The 20251-nt window shown below is 45.5% G+C and overlaps 9 protein-coding genes and 2 non-coding genes across 11 annotated transcripts; 4 read left to right on the top strand and 7 right to left on the bottom strand.

Annotated features, from left to right (window-relative positions):
* Nucleotides 1–239: 239 nt before the first annotated feature.
* On the bottom strand, nt 240–329 carry L203_103600. Its single transcript has one exon. It is a non-coding gene; the product is annotated as a tRNA-Ala (tRNA).
* Nucleotides 330–454: 125 nt separating this feature from the next.
* On the top strand, nt 455–1836 carry L203_103599 (uncharacterized protein; the record flags this gene model as incomplete). Its single annotated transcript, XM_066212995.1, has 5 exons — nt 455–529; nt 584–608; nt 667–792; nt 852–1402; nt 1456–1836. The coding sequence occupies 5 exons, from the start codon at nt 455–457 to the stop codon at nt 1834–1836; spliced, it is 1158 nt and encodes a 385-aa protein (XP_066069092.1).
* Nucleotides 1837–1917: 81 nt separating this feature from the next.
* On the bottom strand, nt 1918–3283 carry L203_103598 (3'(2'),5'-bisphosphate nucleotidase; the record flags this gene model as incomplete). Its single annotated transcript, XM_066212994.1, has 5 exons — nt 1918–2385; nt 2450–2643; nt 2757–2824; nt 2878–3144; nt 3198–3283. 5 exons carry the CDS (start codon nt 3281–3283, stop codon nt 1918–1920), a joined length of 1083 nt encoding a protein of 360 aa, XP_066069091.1.
* Nucleotides 3284–3486: 203 nt separating this feature from the next.
* On the top strand, nt 3487–4474 carry L203_103597 (uncharacterized protein; the record flags this gene model as incomplete). Its single annotated transcript, XM_066212993.1, has 6 exons — nt 3487–3618; nt 3667–3693; nt 3745–3810; nt 3860–4147; nt 4205–4306; nt 4361–4474. The coding sequence occupies 6 exons, from the start codon at nt 3487–3489 to the stop codon at nt 4472–4474; spliced, it is 729 nt and encodes a 242-aa protein (XP_066069090.1).
* Nucleotides 4475–4519: 45 nt separating this feature from the next.
* L203_103596 (uncharacterized protein) lies at nt 4520–5550 on the bottom strand (the record flags this gene model as incomplete). The annotated part of the gene is made up of 4 exons (XM_066212992.1): nt 4520–5061; nt 5115–5292; nt 5342–5479; nt 5533–5550. 4 exons carry the CDS (start codon nt 5548–5550, stop codon nt 4520–4522), a joined length of 876 nt encoding a protein of 291 aa, XP_066069089.1.
* A 286-nt stretch (nt 5551–5836) lies between these two features.
* Nucleotides 5837–7748, top strand: L203_103595 (uncharacterized protein; the record flags this gene model as incomplete). Its single annotated transcript, XM_066212991.1, has 4 exons — nt 5837–5941; nt 5990–6024; nt 6081–6909; nt 6960–7748. 4 exons carry the CDS (start codon nt 5837–5839, stop codon nt 7746–7748), a joined length of 1758 nt encoding a protein of 585 aa, XP_066069088.1.
* A 534-nt stretch (nt 7749–8282) lies between these two features.
* On the bottom strand, nt 8283–11097 carry L203_103594 (uncharacterized protein; the record flags this gene model as incomplete). The annotated part of the gene is made up of 8 exons (XM_066212990.1): nt 8283–8479; nt 8544–8692; nt 8751–8784; nt 8854–8977; nt 9037–9297; nt 9345–9656; nt 9707–10345; nt 10411–11097. 8 exons carry the CDS (start codon nt 11095–11097, stop codon nt 8283–8285), a joined length of 2403 nt encoding a protein of 800 aa, XP_066069087.1.
* Nucleotides 11098–11260: 163 nt separating this feature from the next.
* Nucleotides 11261–11350, top strand: L203_103593. Its single transcript has one exon. It is a non-coding gene; the product is annotated as a tRNA-Ala (tRNA).
* A 387-nt stretch (nt 11351–11737) lies between these two features.
* Nucleotides 11738–14466, bottom strand: L203_103592 (uncharacterized protein; the record flags this gene model as incomplete). The annotated part of the gene is made up of 3 exons (XM_066212989.1): nt 11738–12496; nt 12545–14219; nt 14285–14466. The coding sequence occupies 3 exons, from the start codon at nt 14464–14466 to the stop codon at nt 11738–11740; spliced, it is 2616 nt and encodes an 871-aa protein (XP_066069086.1).
* Nucleotides 14467–14893: 427 nt separating this feature from the next.
* L203_103591 (uncharacterized protein) lies at nt 14894–16674 on the bottom strand (the record flags this gene model as incomplete). The annotated part of the gene is made up of 4 exons (XM_066212988.1): nt 14894–15438; nt 15486–15905; nt 15970–16417; nt 16486–16674. 4 exons carry the CDS (start codon nt 16672–16674, stop codon nt 14894–14896), a joined length of 1602 nt encoding a protein of 533 aa, XP_066069085.1.
* A 566-nt stretch (nt 16675–17240) lies between these two features.
* Nucleotides 17241–20146, bottom strand: L203_103590 (uncharacterized protein; the record flags this gene model as incomplete). Its single annotated transcript, XM_066212987.1, has 5 exons — nt 17241–17546; nt 17592–17799; nt 17846–18855; nt 18902–19660; nt 19976–20146. 5 exons carry the CDS (start codon nt 20144–20146, stop codon nt 17241–17243), a joined length of 2454 nt encoding a protein of 817 aa, XP_066069084.1.
* Nucleotides 20147–20251: the final 105 nt, after the last annotated feature.

Genomic DNA, 20251 nt, shown 5'->3' with positions numbered 1-20251 from the left:
AGCTGCTGTTTAGCTCTTTTTAGCAGAGGCTAGACTTGAATAAGAAACAGGCTTGCATTAGAATCATCTCGTTCAACATCCATATCGACATTGGAATCGACTGTTGGCTTTGCGGTAGGCATTTTCTCTCCTCTATGAAGGCATAAACTGTCTGTGTTGGTGCTGCCGTTTTTTTTTGTTAGCTTGGCCATTTTAGTATAGGGCATTATCTCTATGGAGAGCAAAAAAAACAGAAAAAATGGAGGAGCTGGGAATTGAACCCAGTACCTCGTCAAGTCAGAACCATATTAGATGCTAATGACGCGCTCTGCCAAATGAGCTACACCCCCAAGACTATATTGGGTTAGGCCCGTAAGCTGATATACATTTCTAAAGGTGAAGACTTGATTATTTTGAATATTCGACAAATTATCTCAACCACTCTTAGGTTTCTTGCTAATGTAAATATTCCATAATGACTACTCCAAACCTAACTCAGCCTTTAACTGAATCTATTTTGACCGAAATTGGCTGTGGTACAGCCGCAGAGGTGAGGACGTTATCTGTGTCCGCCAAACCTTGACCAAAAGCTTACAACAGTCAGGCAATCATGGCAGTCAGATACAACAGTACATGTCTAGAGTCTGAGGTATATATTGAGCAGGCTAATATAGTTTCTCTTACAAGCTTCGCTACCTGGACCTACCTATATACCAAGCTTGGATGATGCTTTGCTTCACCATCGTCCTCACTCTGCTTGTTCTTCTTTTCGTCGAGGTGACTTGGTTGAACTTGTAGGTCCCAGTGGATGTGGTATGTTATAATTGATGGTTATGCCGCACGTACAAATGGCTGACCGGGTTATACGAAAGGCAAGACATCGCTGATCACATTTCTCCTCATGACGACACTTTTGCCTTCATCCTTGTCTCATCCTCATGAGATATCACTGGGCGGCAAGTCATCGCATGCTATGATATTTCAACCCGCTACGCACCTACCAATAGTCCCGAGCCTTAGAAAAGCTATGAAAGCTCATGTAATATCCTGCGTGCCCTTTGCGGCAAACGGTGTTGTGGAAGCGGTGATCAAAGAGAGTATGAGTCGGTTGAGGGTCTGGAGAGGGAAACCAAGATATAAGGATATTGCGTTAGGACTTAGGAGTGTTCTCAACCAGATATCTCCATTTGCTCATCCCGACCGGCATTACCACGGTGGACTGGATCTCTTAATCTTAGATGGGCTGGGAGACGGCTATTATCCACAAAGATGGGCTGATGAAGAGCGAGGTCGTAAAGCACCCTCTGTGTCTGGCAGGATAGTAGGTCCAGAGGATGTTGGTATGAGGCAAGTTATGGAAGCTATTGGCATGATCCGGAAAGATCTCGGTAGTGTCGTCGTGATGAGCGTGCAAGGTTTACGAGTAAGTTAATCGTGGTTCAGACAAGTGTTTCGCTATATTCACATCTGCTCAAGACTTCTCGTGAATCAAACCCATTTTACCTCTCGCATCTTCCAGCACCGTATCCTAATCCTTTTTTGAGCAATTCAGTATTACCCTTGAATCCTCAATTGCCTTCAAATAAGGCCAATCCAACATATTGGCCCCTAAACATTCAGCTCACGCTTTCAGGACCTGCCCGTGGACTTCAATTACCAGGAGATATTACGCTAGTTGATGCGTTGCGTGCAAGAGATCGCGAGGAAAGAGAAAAAGAAAAAGGGGAGTGGATGAGTGAACGGTACGAGGGATTTGTCAGATTGACCAACAAAGACAATAACACAACGGACCAAAATGGCACTTCATTCCATTTCAGCATCGGAGAAGAAGGTCTTCAAGTCTGGGGTGATTCCTAAAATGATCCATCGCATTGTTCATGTCACATTATATCGACTGATACTCATGCATTTTTGGATATACCATGGTCATCTTACTGGTTACTTTCTCTCCGCTTGCGCTTCATCTATTACCCTCTTGACTGCTTCCACAGCTTTAACGTGAATATCTTTCCCAGCAGCCACGATACCATCATTCTCTTTCAAAGTTCTCCCCACACCAAAATTGAGCGGTTTACCCCACATATCGGTACACATACCTCCACTTTCATGGATAAGTAATGCCCCTGAAGCGTGATCCCAAATCTTCTCTTCGTAAACCTTACCACCAACATATTTCGTAGGTATGCGGAGGTAGACGCCACCCTCGCCTCGAGAGAGACAAGTATATTTGGCTTGAGAGTCTATGCGGAGAGGAGGGCGCTCGATACCAAGGAGAGAGCCGATACGAGATTGTATTGAATGAGCGGAATGGCCCGATTCAACGGACTCAAGGAAGGTCAGCGGGTTGGCAGGAGGCGGAGAAGGGGGGAGATTAAGCTTCGTATAGGTAGGACTGTCGAGAGGTCGCTACATGGCATTAACATATTGTTTTTCTGGTCCAATGAGGTAAGTAAAGAGAAGAACGACATACAGACCAGCTTCCTTCACCTCGGACGGCAACCATTAAAACCCCTTTTCCATTGGGAATTATCTCCTCACCAATTTTGGCAGGCTCAGGACCAAGGTTGGGGCATCCGATGACACCCAATTCAACTTGGCCGTTGACAATAAGAGCGAGACAGACAGCATACTGTTGACGGCGGATAAACCCGGATGTACCATCAACTATGTTTATTAGACATGATCAGAAAGGAACTAAAAGGAACGTTTAGGTGTCTTTGATAACTTGCCTGGGTCCTATCGAGAGTTAGTGGTGACTTGAATCTTAATGAATCTACCTGCAATGGTCCAGAAACGGCCTCGAGAGCCACCTGAAGCCGATCCAGCATCAATGGCGGCTAAAATCCTGGTTAATTGTAAGTTATCCAGACTTGCACCTTTTTCCCTGTATCAACCTACTCTTCCTCGGAAAAAGTTTCGTTCTTCCCCCATCCATTTTCTCTCAATAGTCCTTCATTTACAAGCTTAACAACTCTCTGTCTCAAGATCTCATTATTCCTCAGTTCGCTAGTATCTTCCTCGCCAATGATGGGATCCTCTTTAAAATGAGCGAGAAGATGGAGAGAGATAAGAGATTGTGCCGAGAGATCAGCGACTGTGACAGGAGATTTATCAGATTTAAGGATAGTATCCTTAGTTACAAAACTTTCGAGCACATTTTTCGTACTTTAAAGCTGTCAATAAATACCATAGACGAAGCCAAACTCATCGGAACGTACAGATGGCAGGCTCGCAGGACTGAAAGTATGCCAACTTGAGCCTCTTTGACAAGGCGCGTAAATGGGAGCAAGCTGGTCGCTGCCATGACAAAGTTGTTACAGTATATGTTTTTGAATATAGGTTCAATCCTTTCTATACTCTAACATACATGAACCAAATGTTTAAAGAAAGAATCAAAGATGAAATTGAGTAAAAGAACAGTCAGTGGTCATGGAGTCACGTGACGCTGATTTTGTTCATTATGCCAATAACCTGTCCAACTTTCAAAACCACATTTACAAAAAGAAAATGGCATTTCCTCCTCCAGAAGAACCAAGTATACTTTTATTACCCTTGCCACATCCGGATGCTTATGAAGAAGAACCAAGAGAATATGCGCGAGCTCTCATGCAGCGCAGAGACGAGATTGAGAAGGAAATCGTGCGCCTTTACGGCTTCAGAGAGTGCAGAAGGCTTACAGCTGCATAGGATGTACTGAATGATGTGCTGAGCTCAGTATGTATTGGAACTCGCGAAGAGAAAAGTATAAAGTTTACCAAAGATTAGCATGGTGCTACCGCTTCCACTCCATTAGTTGATAATGAAGGTTTTCCTCGAGCAGACCTGGACATTGTGAGGCTCATTGAATCCAAGCTCCTTGTCTCTGACTATATCATTCTAGTATGCCATCCGCCACGCCCGCTCATCCCTTGTACGTCTTCGAAATGATCGCCAGACAGTGACAGATCTCCTTGCTTCGGCCCTCCACAATGCTTTTGCTTCCTCATCTGGCATCCCAGACAATCAGACACAAAGCAATGGCAGTTATTCAACTTTTATAAAGCCACAGGCGAATGGGGACTCTGCTGTATTACGTCCTCTGCCTTCTACACTATCTGCTGAGGCATGGCCAGAAAGGGCTGTTGCAAAGGTCAATAGTGTGACAGAAGGAAGTCCGGCTGCCCAGGCCGTAAATCCTGTCTCTTTTAAATCAAAAAGAGTTGTACTGATCTAACCGCTTTGGTAGGGTTTAAAGGCTCAAGATATAATATACTCTTTTGCTGATGTTACATATACGTCGCCGGGAGGTATAAGGGATATTGGAGATATTGTGTCAAGGTCTGAAGGAGTATGCACCGTTTAAACATTCCATTCTGGTTGAACTGATCAAGCCTTGATACAGATTGCGCTATCGGTATTGGTGTTGCGGGCTCAAGAACGCATTTGCCTAACTTTAACCCCTCGTAGCAACTGGGACGGCCGAGGAACATTAGGCTGCCACATTCTTCCTTTATAATTCTGGTCTTGTTTGTATCTATTTTCATGTAGTTTATCATGAAGTTTACACCAGTGTCTTCTGTTGTTGGGACTCTACAGGAACCACAACCTCGGCAACAGGTTTTTGCTCTACAACATACCCAACTGTCTCAAATCTCTGTACCGGGGCAGCGATAGCTTTTTGCTTTTCTTGTTCCAACCTTTCTCTCTCTACTTTACTCATCGCCTCGCCAAGTTTCAATCCAGTTGTCTTTTCCATTCCCTCAACAGCATTATGTCCCCATTCTCGAGCATCTTCCGTAGCATTTCCGAGTCTACTCCACAGCATGGAAGAATGAGCGACTCCAGTTTGTACAAAATGATCATGCTTGGCAGCAAACTCTGGAAAATATTTGTCTTCAAGCTTGGAGAAGTACCCTCTGATGTTGTGGGATGTTTTGGGAAGAAAGTAAGGAAAGGCGAGTAGAGTGAATAGAGGAGGAGCAAGGAATCGGACGGGGAGGGATCGCGTCCGGGTGAGGACAGAACCAGAGAGACTAGCAACAAGGACATAAATGATCCCCGGTGTCAAGTATTCATCATGAGGAAGCACAGACTTGACCTCACCTAAATAGATACGTCAATTGATTTCCGTTTTCAAGCAACACTGCCAGACGTACGCTCAACACTTCGCTCGAAAGAGATCCACCGAGAGACCCCATTCTGCACTGAAGACTTTGCTTCTCCTAATATCCCGTTGACCGCTTCTCTGCTCCGTGCGACGTATGATACAAGTGGGTTTTGGGCTTCAACAAGAGTGATTTGAGGATTGTGCTCTGGTATGGGATAGATGGGGAGCTACCAAGACCATTCAGTAGCTAATATTAATGCAAGTCAGAGCACTAACCTTTTCACCTGATGCCGACCGTCCCGGTCTGGTGGAGGCGGACGGCATTACTCCTTCATCAGCGGAAAGCGATGTTGACGACATGTAGAGGGTGGAGGCGAGGATGGAGGTAGGAAGGAATGGAGAGCGAAGGATGCGCTATTGGGAAATACGGTTATTTTGGAGGACAATAAGATTCCAAGAGTACTCACTGTCGCAAAAGAAGTCATTATCTGTAAATTCTATATATTTTCGGTTTAAACATTTCAAAGATATAACTCTTTGTACAAGCAAACGCATCTATTCGGAAATTGACGGTAATATCTTTAGTGGCAACAGTGAAATCGATTACGTAAAATTCATAGAATCGGATTACTCCGTCAATGACGTCTGAGTTTCAGGTGGAGGTAGTCAACTACGACCGTGAAGTGTTTCTTGGTAAATATAACTTTGAAACAATAATTCTTCTTTCTTTCTTCCTTTCCATCTCATTTTCATTTTTAAATACTTTGTAAAATGTCAAAGCCTTCAAGTTTAGTGTCAAAGAGCGGAGCAGTATCACCTTCAACAGGCGCAGAAGGATTCCTCCTGCTCTCTATAGAGCACGCTCTCGTTAAACAAGTGGGTATAGCACCTACGAACCCAATCTGACAAAGATAGTACTTTCAGGAAGAAGAGCTGACACTTGCAAAAGGCCAATTCAGGCAAGTTGTTCTTGTGTTTGGGTATCGTTGCGGCCTCTGACGCGAGCTTTGAGCAGGCTGGAATGCGTCTCCCTCCCCATTCCTCCAGAGATTGGAAAACAAACAGCAAACCCTTTTATCTCCTCTCCTTCTGACCCTCCGGTTCCTACCCACGACTTTTGGCTTGTGCTTCATGTTGGTCCAACATTTGAACTACTTGTCACTCCTGGTCAAATGTTTCAGATTCACATAGATGGCAATGGAGTTACCTATGCCCTTGCTTCGCGTGAAGTCCCTGGTGCTTCGATATTATTTACCATTCCTCATCCAAAAGCATCTTCCGATATAGAAAATCTGGAACTGTTCGAGTCGTGGCTTCAACAATATGGCAGTCTTCATATAGGAGACACGACTGTTACCAATCTGACAATTACTCAACCTCCCGATAACTCTTCAGTAATGATTGCCCCGGAAGAGCTTCGCGGTAAGCTTGTGTTAGTCAACGAAGAGAATGGCGAAATAATAGGAGAGATGGATCAGAGATTGTCTATAGAAGAAGACAAGAGAATTGTCAACGAGGAAAAATACAAACCTGTAGTACTTGATTTTGAGCAGTTGAGAGAAGGACAAGAGGCTCTTCGAGCCAAAGTCAAGACTATTCCAGAGGCAGAGCTCAAAGATTGGCTTTTGAAAGGGGCAAATTCTATAAGTCGTGGAATTCTTTCATTTGGAGCTTGGTCTTCTCACCAAATGCTGTCAAGTGCGGACCGATATGTCAAAAGTACAGCGCCACAGCCTGAGCCAGCTACGATATCCTCACAAGCCAGAAGAAACTTGATGAAAGTGCGCAATGCATCCCTCAAGACCGCAACGGTTACGAAATCGACTCTTAAGAATGTTGATGAAGTAAGCTCAGCCGTGGTGTTGGTGACAGCAGTGGTCTAACGCCTTGGCAGGTCATTCAAAACATTGCAGGAAAGACTTATGAGCACGGATTCCAGAAGAAGACAAAATCTCATCAGAAAGATACACGTCCATTACCGCCGCATTCTCAGCAGCAAGCATCCCAATCTATATCATCTTCTGTTCCATATACTTCACAAAGACAGCAATTCGCCTCAACAGTCCAGCAAAACCCTGGCCATCTCAGCCCTTCCTGTCAATCGCCAGTACCTCCTAGATCTTCTAGCTCCTCAAATCAAGGAAGGGCTATTGCAGTTCCAAGCAACATACAAATGGCTTACGCTCAGAATCAGCCTCCTAGTTATAACGAAGCAGTTGGACTTGCGGAGTCCTCAGAAGGACAGAGTACTTCCAAATTGGAACCTAAGAAACGTGCTTTGCTTGGCAGAATACTACTCGCAGGGGAAGTTATTCTTACAAGTCTCGAGGCTACCGCTCATGACCTTATTAATAACGGCACGACTGCTGCCTCTACGGTCGCTGGCCACAAATTTGGAAGAGATGCAGGAGAAGCGACTGCTCTCTTTGGGGATTCTGTGAAGAATGTGGTAGTGGTTTATATCGATGTCTTAGGGACGGGTAGGCGAGCGATACTCAAATCTACTGCAAAAGGTGTTATCAAAGCAAGACTCAAGAATGGAGAACAAATAGAGCTACAGGCAGAAGGGCATGGACAAGAAGTGAGAGCCGGAGAAGTTAGAAAAAGGGATGACGGATCGATTGTGGTTGGCATGACTGATGTCGCTCCTAAAGAGAGGTCGGCAAGCCCTGCCAAAAGATAACATCTTTAGCATGGAAACATGTCGTCTGGGTTATATTTTAGTCATTTTTCTCTTCTTTTTTTGCTGTGCTATGAAAACCAGCCTCGTTAGTGTACAGCAAAATAACGGCATGCAATAGCAAGGAAATATAGTGATATGCCTTTATTCTTGAGCCTATTAGTATGAGTCCATCACTGCTTTGCTTTAATCTGATATAGTCTTCTGGGATTTTCTTTTGCTGCACAATGAAAAATGAAAAGACTACTTGCCTCAATGAATGGCATTAAATGACAGCTCGATTGGTGCGTTTTTGAAACCCTACTTAAGCCTTTTTGCCTTGAAGTTTTGTATTATAGTTCTCATTGCAGAAAAGAAACAAGTCGTAAGACACTGTACTGTTCAAGATAGAAGTACATTTTCATGCCTGTACTTATACAACATTAACACAAGGATAGCACAGATAGTCCCTGGTTATCGATTCTCTTTTTCAAAACCTCAACCAAGCTTTGTCCTCATTTATCCTCTTGCCCATTAATCCCCAAAAGAGTTTGATTTCTACTTAGCTAAAACTGACTTTCTCTTTTTCATAATTCTATCCAATGCCTTTTCCAACAAATTTGCTTGTTTGGTATACGTACTTTTCTCACCATTATATTGTCGACAGTTTGCGCATATCAGCTTGACATCAGCCACAAAATCTTCAATGGATTCATAGTGGTTATTTTCGAGTTTGTATTCCATTGTTGACAGATCTACAATATGAGTTCAGAAATCACAGTGTGTCTATGGACAGAAAAAGTTGATATGAAGACTTACCCATGGGGTTTGCAATCACATCATAATAGTCTGCTACAACGTTTGAATCTACGGGTTTGACAAAGGGCCAAGCCGAAGGTTCGTTTTGTAAGTCGTTGAGGACGAGTTGAAGCAAGACATGGTGAGGATTTCGCTTCGGTTGTCGGATACTGTTTACAGAAGTAAGACAATGACTACCTACTACAGCAGCCACTGTCGAGTACGTACATATCGTCAAGATCGGGATTCCATCCGCTTTCAGCTGCAAATACATGGTTCAGTACACTTGAAGTAGACGCACAAGACAATGTGCTATTATGAAAGTACTCACCTAAACCAGGTACTTCGTCCTTGGTCAATATGGTTGCTTCGTCAGGCTTTTTGTCTTTGAATACTTTTAGCCCAGGGTGGACAATGTGAGATCTTGTGAGGGTCTTTATCTTTGCAATCACCGCCTAACAAGTTTTCATAGTAAGCTTTAGTAGCTTCAAAGCTCGAGTTTGTGGTCATTTACCGCTTTCTGATCTGCAAGCATCTGATGAACTTCCATGTATTTCACTTTTGGCAGCATTCGGCCCTGCATGATGGTTCCTCCCTCGTAATCCTTGATATAACCAACCCATCGCTCCCTGGGGTAGCTGATTTCCTTCGTAAATCCTTGTTTTTTGAAATAACCCACAGCATAATTATCAGCATAGGTGAGAAAGACATTTATACTTGGGTGAGCTTTTCGAACATGGTCTTTGAGAGAATTCATGAGATGAGATCCATAGCCCTAAAATTAAGTTAGCACAACGCAGGAATACGTTTTATATGACTTGCCTTGATTTGTTCGGAACTGTCGACAGCACAAAAAACAATCTCTGCAAATCCTCGTGCCTCAAACGGCCTGTAACATATGCCACCCACAACCTTCCATCCTCTCTTTACAATAGCCATACTTATGTGATTTTTGTCCAAAACCAACCGGGTGATATATTCTCTAGGCATTTTTGGGAGTTGTCTTTGAAACACATTCTTGAGGCCGACAAGGAGGATGGTGGCAACAGGAGTAGGGTTTCTTGAAGATACAACGGGTAATAATATTTCGCGATTGGATTGTTCAACTGCGGCTGGCCGGAGAGGAAGCTTTTGCTGCAATCGCGAATCAGTTGAGAAGATACCAACTCATTCTGTCCACTCACAAGTTCGATGCCTTCCCAAATTTCTACTGCTTCTTCTGCGTTTTCCCCATTCATTCCAGTAGCAAGCCGACTAACCAGTTCTTGTTCCCTCTCTTTTTCTTTGACCTTGATTTCAGTTCTTCGCTTCCGCTCATTCTCATCCAACTCTGGTCTTTTTGCTACTGCAGACTTTAAATCTTCACCTTCGTCTTCCTCCTCTCCGTCTTCGCCTGTACCAACGCCTGCACTGAGAGGAAGATGGCCTGAAACATGTTGGTTACCATCAGGATCTGTCTCCATCGGTATAAAACCATTGGCGCCTCTAACAACGGTGCGAGGCTTTGTACCTTTTGTAGCACCTTTACTCGGTTGTTTCTTCCCAAGCTTTGGCGGTTGAGCGCTATCACTATTTCTGTGAGAATCGTCTTCATCTTCGGCGGAATCTGAGTAGCTTTTCTGCCGTCTGCGTTTTCGAGGGGGTCCTTCCTCGTCTGGTCTATCCTCTAGTATATCTCCCTCCGGTGTTGAGAGATCAATGGTTTGTGGAAATGAATTAGCCGTAGTCTTGCCAGCTGGCCGTACAAATCGTTGCAGCTGTTTAAGTAGCGATGTTATAGATTCAGGATGGGGTGTGGGAAATGCAACAAGTAGGCCCTCGTCCTGCCATTCGAATTCAACGAGGATTAGCAAACAAAATTGACATGATGAGAATGGCAGCAACTCACCTGGAGTATCTCCTCTATTCTGCCTACTACCTTGCCTCGCCTTATTCTCTCCTTATAGGACACATCTTCACTCCAAGCATGCCCTCCATTTCCCCACCCATGTCCACAGTTGCCACACAATTTCCACCAGCCCTCGTCATTTCTCCACTCATTCTCCCTTCTTTCTATATCCTCGTTGGTCCCCGTATCCTCCATAGAAACATCCTCGTCCTCGTCAGCATTATCTTCGTCCTCATCTTCATCCTCGTCCTTGTGTTTGATTATTTTGATACATCTGTCAGAAGGAGGCTCCAAGCCAGCGCAAACACAGCTGGGAACAGTGCAGGGGATAAATCTAGCAGCTTTGAAAGCCTTTTCACTTTCACTTAATGTAGTAAAGTCGGGTACAGCGTCTGGATACTTGAACTTGATGTCCTCGGGACAACTGTGATCTTCTTTATTGATCATATCCGTTTCCTGTTCTTCGAGAGTATTGCTTTCTGCATCAGCTTCTGCTGAACTTTCTTCATCCTTATTCACATCGTCCCTTGCTTCTTCAATATCAACTGAAAGTGATTTGACAGGTGATAGAGAAGACGACCCGATCCTAGAGGAATGAGCTGGAGATTCTTTTCTTACTGGCGATGGAGAGGTTGCTGCAGCGATTGCTTTGGTTCGGGAAGATGTACGGCGGACTCTTGGAGGCATTCTTGCCTAAATGGATCCTTTCAATGCGAAAATAATTGATAATGGTTGAATGGATAATAAAATGGAACTCCAAGCTGATTGATTAATTTGTTGACATTGACAACCGTGATTCATTTATGGATTATAATGTTACAGTTATCCTATATTCACCATGAACAAACAAGGGGGTGTAGCTCATTTGGCAGAGCGCGTCATTAGCATCTAATATGGTTCTGACTTGACGAGGTACTGGGTTCAATTCCCAGCTCCTCCATTTTTTAATTTTTATTTCCTAATTAAATTTCTTCTTTGTTTTTAGGGAGTTCACTTTAACCGAGTAATAACCATGACCAATCATACATACTGGATAATCGCATGCTGCTTTCCTCGCTCATCATAATGACTAACACATTAATACCAGGCCCGTACGAAAACTTGCGACTTTTGCAAGTCATATCCTGATTTTCCATGCCGAAAAAACTTGTTCACTTTTCTTTATACTTTCTTCTGAATAACCTTCACTTATACGCTGGTTAAATGCCACCCATGCCTGATGCCCATGCACTTGAATTATCTTGATATCCAATCCCGTCTGTTGACGTTTGTCAATCTATTCTCTTTTGTATTAAGCACTCCTGTTCCCCCAACCGTATTTCTACATCTAATCCCGTTTAACGACTTTTGCATATGAAGCCGCTTGCACTGACTTGTTTGGAGGTGGTCCTATACTCACTCCCGACTTGATGGAGACAACTGCTAACTTGGCTTCAATCACCTCTTCTGGCGACATCTTCTTGGATTGCGCTACATGTACACCTGTGGGAGTAGATGGCTGATTGGCATTGGCCGATGGTGGCTGGGAAAACTGGTTTTGACCTTGACCATTCGTTTGAGAAGAGTGAGGCGCACGAGGATCATACAACACGGCCACTGATTTACCAGGCATCCTCTTAGGGAAATCGGGATCTTCTACCATAGACCTTGGAGGAGTTACAACGGAAGGCATAGGTTGTGCCGCCCGAATTCCTGGAAGAATGGTTACTCTGGGCTCAGATAGAGGTGTATTAGATATAAATGAGGCATTTCCAGAGACTTGTATTGGGAAAGCCGTGTTTACCGCAAATGGGGTACTATTCCATGCACCAATGACCGCGCAAGCTTTTACCCTTTCTGCCTGCATAGGCTCAGCAGCAGTATCGCTGCGTAACAGTGGGGAGAACTCTGCTATGTTTGGGTTGCCCAACATTGGTTGTCCGCCGTAAGACACAACAGCAGGGTTGTTGAAAATGGGTGATGGTTGATATGGGATATTATTGGCTGCCCAGTCTGGCCTTTGAGGAAGTTGATGCTGGCTAGGAGGGGGAACGATAATAGATGAAGCTCGACGGGAAGAGTGTGAGGAAGTAGTTGTCGTTGAGGACTATACACCATCAGTGTCAAAATATGCAAGAAAAAATATCAAACTTACAGGGCTGTGGCCTCTAACATTTTTCTTTTGGCCATTGCCGTTATTTTCCAAGCCTAAACTCGCCATCCCATTAAGCCCTTGTTGTTTCAAGCCCTTTTGCCTATAAGCTCCCACTCCATGTCCTTGGCCGGCAGGGTATATCGCACCGAGTCGTACGCTACTTGTTGCACTCTTTGTGCTTGTAGTTGAACCTCTGGAGTGGGGTCTTGAACCATCCTGATAGGATCGAGATGAAATAGACGAGGACGCAGAGCTATGAGGCTGAGGTTGTGGTCTCTGAGGAGTAGGTTGAACAAGAGGCGGGTAAACCCCTGAGCGCTGCTGCTGCATCATCATCATTGGAGGTTGAGATTGAGGCTGTTGAGAGTAGCCATATGATGGGGCTGGAGGATAAGGCATCCCTTGAGGAATCATTGGCATAGGCTGATTCATCATTGGTTGATATTGCCATTGTCCTCCTTGCTGAACTTGTGATGTGTCATTTTGGATTCCTCCTTCATACTGTTGGTTTTGTATTATTGGCGGAGGATACTGCCCGCTAGGTTGATGCCATGTTGGCATAGTATAGGCTTGCTGACTCATTGAGTATTGCCCATCTGTGTAACTTTGTTGTGGAAGGCTGTAGCCTTGGGTTGGCACACCTTGCTGATAGCTATTCATCATTTGGCCCGGCATAGGATATCCGTTCATGTCCACCTGGTGATACGAATAATTTATGTCTGGTTGGTAGATATACGGTTGGCCCTGTTGCCCGTATTGATCAGAAGTATTGGGAGTTGGTGAAGTTGAGTGCGACCCTTTAGGCGGATGGTAAAGGGAAGGGTATACGAGATCATAGGAGTTGTTGTTGGGATATCGCCGTCTGGGCACGGGCTCGATATCATCTTCCAAAGCTGCAGCTGCTCTCGATGGCAATTCTTCCTCTGATTTGGCCAAAGTTGAGCAATCAGAATCTTCGTTTTTCCCATAAATCTTCTCTCGTGCAGCCGCGTAGGCTGCCTCACGTTCTTCCAACGTCTTCCACTTACTCAATCGAGATTCGGTAGAAGAAAGCACACTGGAAAGAGAGGAATCAGACAAGTCTGTAGAAATAGGAGTTCTTTGCATAATCTTGAATTTTTGAGCCGGAGATGATGTTGCTGTAGCTGGAACAAGGTCCGCGAGCCTAAGAGCTGTACTTTTGTCTTTAAACGTCCCTAGCACGCCAACAATCATTGTGCCGTCTGGCCCTGGAACTGCCTTTAGACCGTACCATTCTGCCATTTTGTACACCAGCATCCTCTGAAATTTGCTAGACGGAGTGGCACTGATAGGCGCAGAGGGTCCCAGGGCTGCCATTGTACTTGTGGTGGCACACTGTGTTGCTGGTTGCGGTGCAGCAGGAATCTGTCCAGAGGCCACGCGACTGATAAACACCTCAAATTCTTTGGCAATGACGAGCATAAACATCCTGTCTTTAGACTGAAGAGAGCTTTTCAGTTGTCCTTCTCCCTGGAGGCTTCCTAGACCCGCTTCAGCTGGGTAGGTGGCGCCCATGGGTAAGGTCGTCGGCTGGGATGCAAAGGTGACACTGGAGATTGAAGAGATGTTCGTAGGGTTTGGAGAAGGCGGTTCATTGGACACACTGCTGGAAGAAGCGCCAGCACTAGATGGGTCAGCCATGGGCGTGGCTCGTCTATAACCGTTTCTACGGCGTCAATGAGCTAGTCCCAGATGTACAAAACAGACAGATTCACGCACCCATCATTCAAATCATGCAAGATACTCGATTTGAGCGTTTCATCCAAACGTTTGACGTCTCCATCTTCCAAATCTGCTTCGCATTTTAGCGTATCTTCGCGACTTGGGTCTATAAGTGGCCGCAAGGTCGACGCTTGAGGCTTAGGAGTAGCCAATGTTGGCGAGGGAGCTGTCGGAGGCATGCCTATCACTGTTTCAGCATTCACAGTTTACCTTGTGTGAGTCCATCAATGAGCGCGGAACGCAACATGGCTCGTGATTAGAGTATGCTGCATTCTGGCAGGGTGAAGGAAGGCACAGAATATCTGGCGAGACAGCATAGCAGCATCATATACTTACTGTTGCCAGAGCTGACTAGAATGACAGCGAACAGAAAACAATGATTGTAAAAAGCTGATATAGAAATAAAAGAGATGTAAAAGTAATAATAATGTTAAAAAAAGAAAAGGAAAAAAAAAGTGCCGATAATGACAGCAGGTCGACAAGACAAAAACCGGTGATACATGCTTTTATCTGATTAATTCTTTTACATTGTACATTTGTCTTCATAACATGTGAGTATACATGACAGCATGGCTATGCATGTGTGTTGCGGAGAATACTATAAATCTATGCTTTGGTGATGGTCCTCTTTCTTGTGACTCTAGAGCCCAAGGCTACTTTTCCAGTGGCCGAGGCAGCCACGCCAGCTCTTGTCTTTTGAGTCTTAGCAGCTCCCGCTGAAGCATTCTCCTTTCTGGCCATCTTGAATGTTGCTCGGCTCTTGGGTATCCCTTTGGTAACAGGTTTTGTCGGTGATCCAAAGACACTGTCGTCCTCTGGCTCTCTGGCATACTTTTGAGGACTGACAAAGAGGTTACCGCGACCAGGCGTAGCGGGCATCCCGGTGCTTGGGATATCATATACTCTGCGTTTCTTATTAGGGCTAGCATCTGAATGTATCGCACGTTTTTCTGGCGATACGGGAGTAGGAGGAGCAGAGGAGAGGAGACATAAATCGTTGATATCCGTCAGTTGACTTTGCTGAGACGAAATGGGCATATCAGAGTCAAAAGCGTCAGAGACTTGTGAACAGGATACTTGGGACGATGAGATGAATCTGTCGGGTGATCGCGGCGGCGAGCAAAGAAAGCTGGCATTCTTGTTTGCTGTGGCTGTGTGTTTGTCAACGACTAGTCTATAGGCTTTGTGGTGCACCAACCTTTGCACTTGCCCTTTGGCTTTGCCATCTTGACAACAGGAATGACCTCTCCATCTAGTGTCGTCTGTACTTGCCAATCTCCAGGTTTGACTCTTCTCCACTCTTCTTCAACCTTTTCGACCCACGTGTCTGTCTGTCCCTCAATATGCACATCGATAATGCCTTCCCACTCTTTACTAGGCGGTGTAGCATTGACAAAAACAACCAATCCCTTCTTGTTCCCGCTGTGAACAGCCTTGGCCAGATCTTTGACCAATCTCTTCAGTCCATGAACTTTGAGTGAAGTGCCCATGATCAACAGCAGGTCTGGTTGTCGTGAGCAGTCGTACGCCGTCAAAAGACCTATATCATCTCCATGCGGATGTGGTTCATCATACAGCACGATGGAGGGTCGTAGGGTACCTATAGTCGTTGCTCTAGCTGCCCGATTAATGCGTGACTCGCCTATAATCTCGTCAAGGACGCTCCGATTTCGTACACTTACATCTTTCCCAACAAGCTGGACAATCTGGTGCCTCGCCCTCCCTAAACATCTCCACCCAATCTTGCGTCGCCTCAAAATCACTGAAACAAAGCACGCATCTCACTCTGCTCAAATCACCATGTAGCTCCACATTCCGCGTCCCCTTTTTCTTCAATCCTTTTCCCCGTCCACCACTCTCCAACCCAAGCCGTCTTTCCAACCCATCTACATTCTGCGTATAGCTCCGCAACAGCTTTCCTTTCTGCTCTAGTTTCTGTATAAAGTGGTGCGTACGTGTTGGCTGGGCAGCGGCACAAGATAAAAACAATTCAGCGATGAAGGTATAGAATATCGAGGCGGTTTGAGGGTTCGCAAACGTTCCCGCTGAGAAGAGTTCCTTGCCGGTAAAGAACGCATCAGGATGTTTACTCTTGACTAAGTCGTACAGGCCGCCGTCTGACCGAAAATCCTATTTCAAGTCATCTCAGACTTGTCCCCTTTTTGGCTTCCTCCCGGGATGGAAAACGAGAGACTTACAGGGATTCCACTCGAACAGCTTATGCCTGCACCGCTTACAACCACAACCTTTCGTGCTTTAGCAATAGCTGTTGATACGTCTGCCAACTGCAGGCGAGCAGAGAAGTTGGCTTGATCTGTGGATAGCAACAAGCGATCAAGAGGAAGAGAACGGAGGGTGGGCTTTTCGGTCTGGGAGAGCTTGACCATACTACGACTACAGTACAGTATGTTACAGGCAACAAAATCGCAGCAAAGAAAAGGAAGGATGGATAGCTTGTTGAAGAAGATGATAATGTAATTGAAAGATGTAATGAAATGTTTGTGTTCAGTGACGAAAAGACGAGGCGCGTCCAGGCACACATGAAAACTCTTTCACGTTGGCGGCCTTCTCCGCAAAACTCTTATTCTCTTTTATTACTCTTGCAGTTGTATGCATTGAATTTCTATCTATACAAACGAAAACGAAAACGAAAACCCGACAAGCACAAACCACAAGTATCTTCAACGGGACGAGGTATTTTTACTGATCAAAACTAAGACTTTCAACGCCGACAGTTCTCTTCAGCTGCCGAGTATTATGATACAAACTGATAAAAGATTGAAGAGATGGATCATCAAAAATCAACAGACCGTCCGTGTATAGAGTGTTGTCAAAAAGAAAATCGTCAATGTCGTTAAGATCGTCAGGAGAAGAGGACAAATAGTTTTTTGGTTGGACATCTTTAGACATTGTTTTCAACAATAGTAAGATTATACTTGAGTTGGTTCAGTCATCACTCTTGAATGACATTTTTTTCTCTGCTATTCTTCCTCGTACTTGCTCTAAGGCGTGCTTTGCCGGTAGCGGGAGGAGCGCTTTGCCTCCTCCTCTTCTTGTGGGGTTCTTCAGTTGCGTTTTGCACGATGGCGCCGATTGATTGATGTCCATGGGAGGGAAGCGCAAGAGGGGCAGAAGGGTAAGGTAGTCCGGCTTTGCCCAAGAAGGCAACGCCTAGACGAAGTAGTGGATCAGTGGCATGGAATTTAGCAGGAAGAAACACAATCGGCAATCGTGGATTATCACAAGGAAGGTGGAAAGCCTATTCTCATTAGTATCTGCCTTGATATAAGAGCTTGTCACATACTACACCTTCCGCGTGTAACCCATGGACCATCTTTACATAGGGGTCGATCCGTTCAGCAGGCTCGTTACACAACACCATGCCCATAGTGATTGGTACTAATCCTTCTCGAGCGAGGTGGGAAACGGGCATCATCGTACTGGTATAACAGTCAAAGTCGGCAGTTGGTTTCGACGGGTATGCAAGCTTTTTCGGCCATCGATGTGATTGCCTAGCAAACATGAGCAACGTCTCCTAAACGACAAAAGATGACCAACCAGAGATGCTCTGTACCCTTTTCTCCTACCATCAACACAGAAAACTTGCCTCCGCCTCTTCCACGTACGTCTAGATCACCTCGCCACACTCCCACCTTGTTTTCGGTAAGACTCTCAAACGATGGGTTGAAAAACATACACATAGGCGGTGGGGGGATAAAATCAACTTGTGGCATAGGCAGCTGGGTTGGCCTAGGTTTTGAACAACTCTTTCCACTGGATCCAGATGCAACGGTGGGTGCATTGCTGACAATGGATCCTGCAGATACGTATGGCGAAGTCATAGAAGGCGGAGGACTAAATGTTGTCTTTGTGTTTTGGGTAGTGGGCGATGCTAACGCAGGTGTATCAGATGTTAGAAAATGAAAGACTGAGTGGTCAGATTGTCTGAAACTCGGGATACAGTCTTGACTTGAAAGGTCGTGTAATGGCGGTATTTCCTTAACAATATTCTGATCACGCTCCTCCTGACCTTGCTCCATTTTTGCCAACATTTCGTCAAGTCCTGGGACGACCGCTTTGTCTCCAGGCTCTTTGACCCAATACCTCTCCTCTCGTTCGAGTGTACTCTCACGCCCAGAAACTTCCAAAGGAAAAGGGAAATCATCTAAACGGGCAGGTAACGGTGGCTTGTTCAGTTTGCTCGGGAACAGAGTGTCTTGTCCAACTGACCCCAAAAACGGGTCATGTTGTGCTGACCAAGCACCAGGAGTGAGATTAATCCATTGTGACAAATCGCTATCCCTCATTGGCGTGGATGGGCCGTAATGCTGAGATTGTAATGCTCTATCCATAGGTTGAGAAGCTGGTGGTTGTGGCATGGTCCCAATTGCATACATTCTAAGCAATCCAGAAAAAATTGAAGGTTCCCAATGTTGTATGTTGAGATTGTATAGTTGCTGTAGCGACATGGCAGATTCGGCGGAAGCCATGGGAATGCGAGCATCGGGTCCAGCATCTGCCGTACCAAGCGCCACAACGATGCTTGGCCAGAGGCACAAAGCCGTTACCTGACACGATGTTGAGAAGATAACCAAACATAATCGACTGACTTACGGAATCTCCACCACCTCGCTTCCAGACCTCTTGCAAAATCTTTATAACCGGAATCTGTCCAACTCCATCCACGTCCACAAGACTCGTCAATGCTGTCTTCCACTCTTGATCCAATGTCTGTTGGATGTTTCGTTTACCCGATGTAAAAGGTGGTGGACGCAACTTTTGAGGTGTTGATATAGCGACGTCTTCGCCAATTCGCTGTATACTTGGATCGTGTTGTTTTGTTATGGATTGCGATCGCGAGCGGTAAGATGTAGAAGTAGGTTGCGGTGTTTGAATATCTTTCGCAGAATTGGAAGAATGGGGTACAGTGGCTAATAATTTGATATCCGTGTCATTATTCAACAATTGTTCCCAGGACCCATTACCCGGTGTCCAACCTGCTCCGCCACCGAGTGCACCAAACAGAGCATCAAAAGAAAAATCAGACGCTTTGGGAGTGCTATTCGATGTCCACGAAGACACACAGTTCTCTCCACTCGGTATGCTCCGAGACGGAAAGGAAGAACGACGGCGTAAAAAGGATTGTTTGAGCGTAGAGATCGTGGATGAACGGAGGGAGGAGAGATGGATCGACAGAGCTTCAGGACTGGCTAGCTGTGTTGCATCCAGAAGTGGATGGGAAGGTGAGCATTGGCTTGGAGACACAGGAGACGATTCGGCCGTTCTCTCCCCAGATGGTATGGTCGCACTAGCTGTTAGAGCTCTTTGTGGAGGGACAGCGACTTCTGGGTGCCGTTGTTCGCTGACAGGTGGCTGGAGTGATAGAGAGCGTTCCATTCCGGAAAAAAAAAATGAACAAAAGAACAAGATCAGCTCTAATCATTCGCGTCATGGATGAAAACAACCCGACAAAACAACTCCAAGCGGGATCACGAGACAAGAACGCCCGACGACTTGCGCAACATACAACGTTGCTCCATTCCATCACTCTTTCGGGCTGGACCGGGCCTTTTTCTGCCAAACTTTTCGTTGCTCCGAGAGGGTACATCGCAGCGGTTGCCATGTACCCTGCCATCCACCTTCGTCACGACTCCCATAGCAACACCTCGACAAGAGAAAGCGACCCACCTCACTGAGACCACGCTTCTCGTACCTTTCTCCTTGCTCGCCATCATCACCGCCGCCGCCGCCGAGAGATTCTATTTTGCGCTTGCCAACAGTCATCGCTCCCAGAGCCTCATATCGTCTGCGTTGGCGGTACACGGCGTACTCTTGCGGCAGCGCGCAACCAGTGGCCATTCTGCTTGGGTTATCGCTATAAACGCGACTTGCCTTTGCAAAGTAAATGGAGTGGCAAAAGAGAAATTCTTAATTGTCGTTTAAAAAGAAAAAAAGAAAATACAA

Source organism: Cryptococcus depauperatus, chromosome 4 (assembly GCF_001720195.1).
Source record: "Cryptococcus depauperatus CBS 7841 chromosome 4, complete sequence".
Taxonomy (NCBI): Eukaryota; Fungi; Basidiomycota; class Tremellomycetes; order Tremellales; family Cryptococcaceae; genus Cryptococcus; species Cryptococcus depauperatus.
Note: the sequence above shows the minus strand (reverse complement) of the source record. Positions and strands in the feature narration are given on the sequence as shown.